The sequence below is a fragment of the Haliaeetus albicilla genome, chromosome 3, assembly GCF_947461875.1.
Source record: "Haliaeetus albicilla chromosome 3, bHalAlb1.1, whole genome shotgun sequence".
NCBI classification, from domain to species: domain Eukaryota; kingdom Metazoa; phylum Chordata; class Aves; order Accipitriformes; family Accipitridae; genus Haliaeetus; species Haliaeetus albicilla.
In genome coordinates, this window is record NC_091485.1 from 75676654 (window position 1) to 75685784 (window position 9131).

Here is a 9131-nt window from a genome sequence, read left to right on the forward strand (position 1 = left end):
TGGTGTAGAAAAGGTAGACAGGGAGCAGTCTCACTACTGCTCATCCATGAGAACAAGGGGTCTGAATGAAACTACGAGGCAAAGGGTTTGAAAAAGAAACAAACAACCCTTAATGAAATGGTGGCATTAAGCCTAAAAGTGTGCTGTGAAGGCTGGGAGTGTGAATAAAATCAACATACATTAAGACATATTGGTGGTGTTTCACTGTTGGTTATTATACATAGTGGTCCTGATGCAGCCCCTGGGCCAGCAAACCTGAGACTGCTGACTGCCAGAACTGACAGGTAAAAAGGGAGAACCTTCATGTACCACCCTTCTGCAACAGAAAGCCAAAAATATATCAAACATCTCTGGCGACTGAGCTCTGGGCATGACTTATGGGTAGAGGACACTGCAAAGCACACACTGCCAGCTAATGCAAGCCTGCAGCTTCTTTCCAAAGTCCTTCTGTAGCCATGGATGTGGTTCATCCAGCCACCTCCATGCCAGCACAAAATCCTGACCACTTACTCAATGTTGTTCCAGCAAAGAAATTATATTTAGGCAACCTGGGAGCTGTGTGTGGATCCAGAATTTCGGTTCATTGCAAATTTGTTCTCATTTTGGCAATGGGAAGCAATGCAGCACAGGTGAAAATCATTGCAGAAGTATCTGCCAGACTTTGCAGAATGCCTGGAAATAGTGGTGTTTGTGCTCTGGTGGTCTTAGTGGGTGCATCATAGGATTACAGGAAAGTCCAGCTGGAAGCAAGACCTCAGGAGGTTTCTAATCCAAGTCCCCAGTCAAAGCTCTTAGCTGTGAGGTCAGCCCAGGTTCCTCAGGACTTCATCCAACTGAGTCATGAAAAATTCCAAGGATGGTAATTGTACCACCTCTCTTGGAAACCTGCTGTAATGTGTATGCTACATGTAAGACTTTAAATCACATGTTTATTGATTATTCCAAATATCACAAGCAGAGTGATAATTGGAGGAGGTCATTTTTGCCAAATCTTGTAAAGGGGATTATAGGAAAATGTACAACCAGACCAGAATGGATAACATCAAAATGCAGGAGCCCTTACCAACACAGAAGGAATTGCAGGTGATGCTCTGGAGGATTGAAGCAAGAGGCAAAGTCATTCCACTGAATTCCAAATTCAGGCCAGAACCATTACAGAAATCACCCAATCTTCCCAGTAAAGATAGCTTCATACCAGTGGAGTTGGTAGAAGAAGTGTTGATGGAAGGCCACTGCCAGTGGAGGATAACAGGAAATGTCTTACACATCTGCTGCAAGACCACAAAACTTAAGTCGTCTCACTGTATAAACAATACTGAAAGGTGGAACTGGAGTTTGGAAAGTAAATAATATGAAATGAAATGAAATGAAATGAAATGAAATTAAATTAAATTAAATTAAATTAAATATTTATCAGAGTTGCACTATAAATAACTTTAGTGATCACTACAGTTTTAACACAACATACTTTTTATTCTGCTCAAAAGGTACAGAAAATAAGAGATTTTAGCCTCCTTGGATCAGGTCACTGGCACTGGAAGTTTAGTCTCCTTAATTTCTTATGTACAAAGAAGGAGATCAGACAGCACAAAGAGCCAGCACAAAACTGTGGGGTGGAGAGGATCTGCCACATAAGTGAATTTCATCTGAGAAGACTGGTCAATTCAACTACTCTGCTGGCTAACTCTGGGGGAAAAATGCTCTAAGGAGGTACAGAAGGCTTTTAGCACAAGGTTTCTTGCTTTAAATATATTTCATACAGCAGAATTTTTTAGTTCAAAACCAACCAGACCAGCACAGCAAAGAAATTCCATAGTTAGTTTTGCAGGAGTTGTTGAGTCAATTCAAAAATTTTTGTCGGGACCTCCTGAGTTTTGCTTCTCTCTTGGTTGTGGGAAAAGGGAAAGTACTAAAAAAGCAATTTCTGGGAGTTTTTGAGGGTTCTCCATGAGGCACCCAAACAGAAAGCTGGGCTGGCAGAGGTTTATTCTCTTCTTTGTTGGGTTCTTCAGCATGAAAGACCCCCCCAGCAGCTCCTCACAGTCTAGTCCAGAAGAGGACACAAAGGGAACTTGCTAGCATCCCAACTGGCACAAAGCTGATCCTCAAACTAGCTGCACCATCATCAAAGTTGCACAAGTCAGAGTAACAGCAGGAGACGGGGCGCGTCATGCCAATCCCGTCCACGTCGGATGGGATGCAGATGGAAGAGCACATCTTGGTGACAGTTGAGACTCCTGTGAAGGGATAAACTACAACAAAGCAAGAAAGAAGGAACGGTTAGGAATGGGAGGAATAGAGGAGAACTCTCCTTGTCCCTAGTGAAACATTAGCTGCCTTCACCACTGAAGTCTTAGCTCCAGTTCAAACACAACTGGTCTTCTTCCTACCAGGAATATAGGAAACAGTTCCCAGGGAGTAGCTGCAAGCTGAACAGCACCTTGCATCCTCTGTGTCCTGCCTGGATCAGCTTTACCTTGCGAAAGGTCAGTTAGGCACTTTTTCTTCCTCTGCTTTGACTTTACTCTCTATCTCCTGCCTCTCCCATGTGCGATCAGAGCCTTATCAGTAGGACCATGGGAAAGAGAGAGCACTTCCCAGTGCATTTCTTTATTTGGACAGGTTATAAACTGTAGGGTCATCAGTCAGACTGATGATGCCTTCCTGAGAGCTCCAGAGAATTCAAGGGCATTTCTTTTTTGCCTCCAGATGACCAGAAGTTGGTGCCTTCACATTACCGAGCTTCGCTTATCTCTACTGGCCTCTGTACTCAAACCAGCTTTCATAAACAGTTCTTGGGTCAGGAGAGCACTGTTAACCCACACTCATTTTGCGAGTCATGGAAAGGGTCTGGAGAGCCAGAACTCTTTAGCTACAAGTCTCAAGCTTAAGTCAACATGTTTTTTCTAACCATTCTCAACACTGAGCATTAACTATGAGCTTGCATTTACTAAGTATTCACTTACAATGGAGACTGCTTTCTGCAACAACAGAAGACTGCTCTCTGGCCCACAAGAGCTCTCTTCCAGGCTTACATATTTAAGCGAGTAAAGGTACTGCTCCCCACAGCAGCAGTCTTCATTGTAGAAACACTGGCTCATGTTGAAAATATAAAAAATTCATTGCTCTTACCTTCCTCCAGGGAATACATGGTTGTCTTGCACATGGTTTCATTCTTCGTACATTTCTGGATCGTCATGCACTTTTCAACAGCGGTAGGTTCATGGCAAGTGTAACATCTCAAGGTTTGCGCTGCAAGGAGGAAAAACATGAGGCTGGCCTTAGTGTGGACCACCAGATTTTGTCTGTGCCCCTCCAGGTACCTCTGGGGAGGGTAACTTTCCAAAATATTCATACTGAGAACAGGAATGGAATAATAAAATTCATTCATACTAATGGGAATGAGAAATACGGTAGTCTGGTGGTCAAAGCACAGCTTCAGATGTGGGTTCAGACCCCTTGTAACAAGTCAAGCAAGAGAGAGCCACACACAGAAGACCCCATGATATAGGAAAGACCTTGTGTTTACCTCAACTCTGTTCTTACTTTGCATCTGCTTTTCTCCTTGCCTTTGCATTAGTAGAGCATCAGAAAGAGATCACAGACTCACAAACTCACAGAATCACAGAACGGTGGAGGTTGGAAGGGACCTCTGGAGGTCATCTGGTCCAATACCCCTGCTAAAGCTGGACTACCTAGAGCCAGCTGCCCAGGACTGTGTCCAGATAGGGTTTTAATATCTCTAAGGATGGAGACTCCCCAACCTCCCAGGGCAACCTGTGCCAGTGCTCAGTCACCCTCACAGTAATAAAATGTTTCCTGATGTTCAGAGGAACCTCCTGTGTTCCAGTTTGTGCCCGTTGCCTCTGGTCCTGTCACTGGGCACCAGTGAAAAGAGCCTGGCTCCGTCCTTTTTGCAACGTCCCTTCAAGTATTTATAGATGTTAATAAGATCCCCCCTTGAGCCTTCTCTTCTCCAGGCTGACCAGTCACAGCTCTCTTAGCTTTTCCTCAGAGGAGAGAAACTCATCCCTGTGGCCCTTCATTGGACTCTTTCCAGTATGTCCATGTCTTTCTTGTACTGGGGAGCCCAAAACTGGACACAGGACTCCATGTGTGACCTCACCAGTGTTGAATAGAGGGGAAGGATCACCTAAATCGACCTGCAGGCAATACTTCATCTAATGCAACCCAGGATAGCATTAGCCTTCTTTGCCGCAAGGGCACATTGCTGGCTCATGTTCAACTTGGTGTCCACCAGAACCCCCAGAACTTTTTCGGACAAGCTGCTTTCCAGCTGGATGGCCCCCAGCATATATTGATGCATGGGTTTGTTCTTCCCTAGGGTCAGGACTTTGCACTTCCCCTTGTTGAAAGTCATGAGGTTCCTGTCAACCCATTTCTCCAACCTGTGAAGGTCCCTCTGGATGGCAGCATGACCCTCTGGTGCATCACCCACTCCTCCCAGCTTTGTGTCACCCACAAACTTGCTGAGGGTGAGCTCTGCCCCATCATCCAGATCATTAATGAAGATGTTAAAGAGGACTGGACCCAGTATTGACCTCTGGGGTACACCTCAAGTTACTGGCTTCAAATAGACATCGTGCCACTGATCACCACCCACCAGTTTTCAGTTACCAGCCAGTTTTCAATCCACTTCACTGTCTGCTCATCCAGCCCACACCTCAACAGCTTGTTTAGGAGGATCTTATGGGAGACAGTGTCAAAAGCCTTCCCGAAGTCCAGGCAAACATTATCCACTCCTCTCCCCTCGTCTACCAGTCCAGTCACTTCATCACAGAAGTTTATCAAGTTGGTCAAGCATAACTTCCCCTGGGTGAAGGATCTGGATACACAGAAAAGTCAGACTTGAATGTGAGTTGCAGCACAGAGAATTGCATCTGGTGCTGCTCCACTCTGTCAGCTCTTTCCAAAGACTGGGACCTCTCGGACAGGAGAGTGTCCCAGAAAGAAGGAACTGTCTCCACCAAATTTACTGAGCCAGGAGAACAAATTAAGCACAATCTTTCCCGTGTGCTGAGATTCTAGTTTCATGAGAAGAATGTTAAGAAGTTACCTTAAAAAGATGGCAGTGGCCACAATAATAGAACGCATGGGGACATGTCCTGCTCCAGGCAGAGACCATGGAAACGAGACTTTGGTACCCAAGTCTCCAAAACCAGTCCAAGGTAGCTCACCCTGCCTCATCTCTCACCAGTTCATAGGTACTCCTCATCATCTCCCTGTTGAGATGCAAAGGCCCTTGCAAGCCTGCAGGTGCCAGTTGGCTCCTCGACATACAGAATAACCACAACCCAAGTCTGTCAGTGCCTAAAGTCTTTTGAGATGGAGAGATTTTAGAGAGAGACACTGAAGAGCCCAGATGGTTGCAATGCAGTATTTCCAGAGCACTCCAAGCTAAAGGTATCAAGCCAAAATAGTGTCTGGTATTTCCTATCACCAGGAAAGCCATTTCTGGACAAGCTTTTCGGGGCACTTTGCTCTCTGAAAGTCTTTCTGAGGAATCTAACTCTTGGTCTAGGTCCTCTCTTCCACCCCCTAGCAGACACCTGAATATGTGTGCCTTGCAGGCATAGCAATGCATTTTGGTACCATTACAGACCAGCAGCCCCTCCTTGGTCTGGAAAGCAGTTCTCACCCCATCTGTGTGACAGCCCTGCGGAAATTCCTTTAAACCCCATTGAAAAAGAAAAACAATTCAGCTCATGTCAGCACCCCTGAAATGGGGTGTCATAACAGCAGCCTCAGGCAAGGAAGCCACCTTAGGAAAACAGATAATGCAACTTCACCCTAACTAGTAAGCCAGAAAGAGCCTTTTTATAAACAGAAAGAGCCTTTTTATAAACAGACACAACAATTATCTTGCTTTTATTCAAAGCAAACTTTGCTATTCTTTTTTACCCATTGTGGACTGATGTTTTATTTGCATTAATTCTGTCTGACAGCTGTCAAATACATCTTTAGGGAGGAAGCTTTGGCATTATTCTCAGATTTCATGATACTCGTCCCTGGACAAGACAAAGCCACTGCATTTGTGTTCCTCTTTGAAAAAAAAAAAAAAGAATAACACCAAAAACCAAACAAAAGATAAGCACAAAGGGACATTAAATTAAGAGAGCATTGTCCCCAATGTGTGCAAATCCAGTATTTTCATTAATTTCACTCAGACTAACAGCCTCAAACACAGCTAAATATGTTAAATAGTAGCTACAGATATGAGGTTTGTGGGTTTTGGTTGTGGGTGGGGTTTTTTTGAGGTGGAAAAGAGAGCAGATCAGGAAGTGTTTAACACAGTAAAATAACAAAAAAGCTGGAATGAAACAACTTTACTTTTGCAAATGAGGCAGCTTTTCAGCAGCAATATACAACTGGCATCACACAGAGCAGGGAGGAAACACCAAGACTTGGAGACTTGAAGACCTGTGGTCTAAAAGCTCTGTTTAAAGCAAGCTTTGGAATATCCACCTGGCCTATTTGTGAAGGGTAGATATTTGTGAAGATAACAAAACTGTAGTCATGCCTTTTTGTTTCAAGAGCCTACAATCTTTAACATAGGCAAGCAGACATGCAGTAGCTTAAAAATGAAATTACAATATAAAAACAACAGAGACGTATTAGAAGTCTTATTTAAAAGAAGAAGTAAATAGAAAATGCTAAAATATTTCAATGTAGTTATAGCACATTCTTTTTAGAGTGCTGAAAGCAAAGGAGGAGATAAAAAAGCAAAAAATCTTGGAATTTCATAGGAGAGGTTTTTACTAGCTTCACTTGGATATTGGTAGATCTTGCATGCTTCAACTCTGACTGTCTTTCCTGGAAAAGCCAAAATTACACAGATTCCACTCATGCCCAGAAGAAAGCCTGGAGGAGCTGCAGATATGTCATGGGTTTATCCCAGCTTTGCAGAGGAGAGAGTGTGCAGAAGAAATTTGCCAATGTTTGCCTGCCAAATCAAAGCATTCATCCTGACTCTGACCACCTGAATGGGATAGGGAATTGGGGAAGGACGAGAAGGGAGAAACGTGGCAGCACTGGGTCACAGCAGGAGCTTCTGCTCCCCAGCTGCCCAATTCTTGACAAAATCTCATGAAGCAGGATGGCAAAATCAGGTTGGTGAGTCAATCCTAGACCAAATGTATATCCCACCCCATTGCTTTCCTGCTACATTCTGCCTTTCAGATTCTTGTCCGTCACTTAAGGAGATCTGACCATAGAGTCCTCTTCTCTCCAAGCCATCCTCTATTAATTAATGATGTTCCTCTCTGAACTGTCGTCTCTCCATTAACAAGCACACACAAATCCCCAAAATGAACAGGGCGCTTCACACTTGTTCGTTTTCCAAGGTAGTCTGCCAAAATTGTCTTCGACTTCATGCAAATCACAGTGTGTTACTAAATAGAGCTTGAAAAATCAGCCCTGCAGTATCTGGGCCACCAGCTTTGTGTCCCAGCCCATCTTTCCCACTTTAAATGGCTGAAGTTTAACAAACCACACATGCAACATATAATTAGAGAGATCCGCTACACACGCTGTGTTAAACTGGCTAGCTGGCTTCAGGGTTAAGTATCAAAAGAGGAACAGAAAGTTTAAAAAAAAAGATGTGAACGACATTGAGCAAGAACATGTAAAAAGTGAGAGCTGGAATTTGCATTAAAGAAATGACATAATATAATCACACTTTGTCTTGTAACACTTCCTAAAGAGCCTGAACTAACAACCCCAATGAGACCATGATGGTCCTGAACACCTGACAGGCTGGAAATATTCCAAAGACAGATTTTTTGCTGAAAACTGCTCAAAGTGGGAGGCATGGACTTCAGAGGGAACAGGATGCATTCCATCCCATCATGCTGCATCTCCTGCAGAAGTTTGGATAAATTAAAGCAGGAACTTACCGAACTCCACGCAAGTGATGGCAACCAACAGAAGAGACAGAAACATCTTCATCTTGCACGGATCTCGTCCCCTGGTCACTGGGCTGCCACCGCTCTTCACCGCTGGCTTTAATGGCACACCTTCTGGTGGCTTGCCACGTACCAATTCTGACCCCAGATCTAATTCTACTGGAAAAACAAGTCTGATTGAGCTATAAATGAATTGAGTGAGCTACAAAGCAGGTCCCACCTCCTGCCATACCGTCATGTCATCTCTTTTCATGTTCCTTGGAGAAGAAAATGAGGGTTTGCATGGTGGACAATAGCTGAGATGATTGTTTAAGGCAGGTGCTTTTTTTTCTAGGCATGATGTATAAGCCCACGGGTATTAAATAATCCCAGTGTCTATGCCTTGCCTTGGAGCTTGGTGATATTTCTTCTTTTTTGTAGTGGTTAGAGAGACCTGGGTGGTTTCCACGAAACCTGGAAAAAAGCATCTGTTGCTGTGAACAGCAAGGCATTGAACCTCATGTACTTTTCTCCTCTGTGATTTTACCCTCAGTAGGGGCCAGAGTTTATCACCAGGAGAAGTGGAAAGCTGACTTGCAATCCCTTACTTACTGGAAACAGCATGGTTGGGGTTTTGGTATTGTAATACCTCTCCCCAAGCTGTGAGCAGGATTTCAGGGGGTTGTGGGTGAGAGCACGCTGTCTCTCTCTCTCCTTTCTCTGTCCTCTTTGGACAGAAGTGGTCAGAGCACTGGGAAGACACAGGACCAGGCCGTGAAAGTTTGGGCCAAGGGAGTCTCTGAGGCTCGCTATCCTGAGCCTTTCAGGGAGGATGGTGCATAGAGAAGCCTTTCTGCTCTAAGCCAACCCTCTCCAAGTGTGGCAGCAAGCCCACGACTTCTTTTCTTGCCGAACACCTTGGCTTTTCCATCCCCAAATTCTGCTGCCCCAGGGATCTGCCTGCTTTTCCTGTGCCTCAGGCCAGTCCCATGTTACTAAATCCTCCTACAATGTGTGATGAGCAAGTTTGATTGTGGAATTGCAAAAAACGGTAAGGAGACTTTCTGTGGTTATGCCAGATGCCTCCCAACACCCACTTTTAATGAGGAAAGAAAGGAGGGAAAGCTGAAACAAAGATGTCCTTGGAGACATTCCCACCACCTTTGTTATCTGTCGCACCATCTTTATTCAGGGAACTTTATTCAGGGTTAGCATCACTCAAATTCT

General features: G+C 44.4%; 1 protein-coding gene across 1 annotated transcript; it reads right to left on the reverse strand.

Moving 5' to 3' along the window:
- Nucleotides 1–555: 555 nt before the first annotated feature.
- Nucleotides 556–8200, reverse strand: LOC104316182 (ly6/PLAUR domain-containing protein 2). Its single transcript, XM_009916471.2, has 3 exons — nt 7917–8200; nt 3133–3252; nt 556–2252 (listed from the first exon to the last, which is right to left on the reverse strand). The coding sequence occupies exons 1-3, from the start codon at nt 7966–7968 to the stop codon at nt 2038–2040; spliced, it is 387 nt and encodes a 128-aa protein (XP_009914773.1). The 5' UTR covers nt 7969–8200; the 3' UTR covers nt 556–2037.
- Nucleotides 8201–9131: the final 931 nt, after the last annotated feature.

Bases quoted from the DNA above. Each gene is read 5' to 3' on its own strand.
- LOC104316182 (XM_009916471.2), bottom strand. From the start codon at position 7,968: ATGAAGATGTTTCTGTCTCTTCTGTTGGTTGCCATCACTTGCGTGGAG. The intron at 3,253-7,916 runs GTAAGTTCCTGC...TCCTCCTTGCAG, and splicing joins CATCACTTGCGTGGAGTTCG to CGCAAACCTTGAGATGTTAC. The intron at 2,253-3,132 runs GTAAGAGCAATG...GCTTTGTTGTAG, and splicing joins CATGTATTCCCTGGAGGAAG to TTTATCCCTTCACAGGAGTC.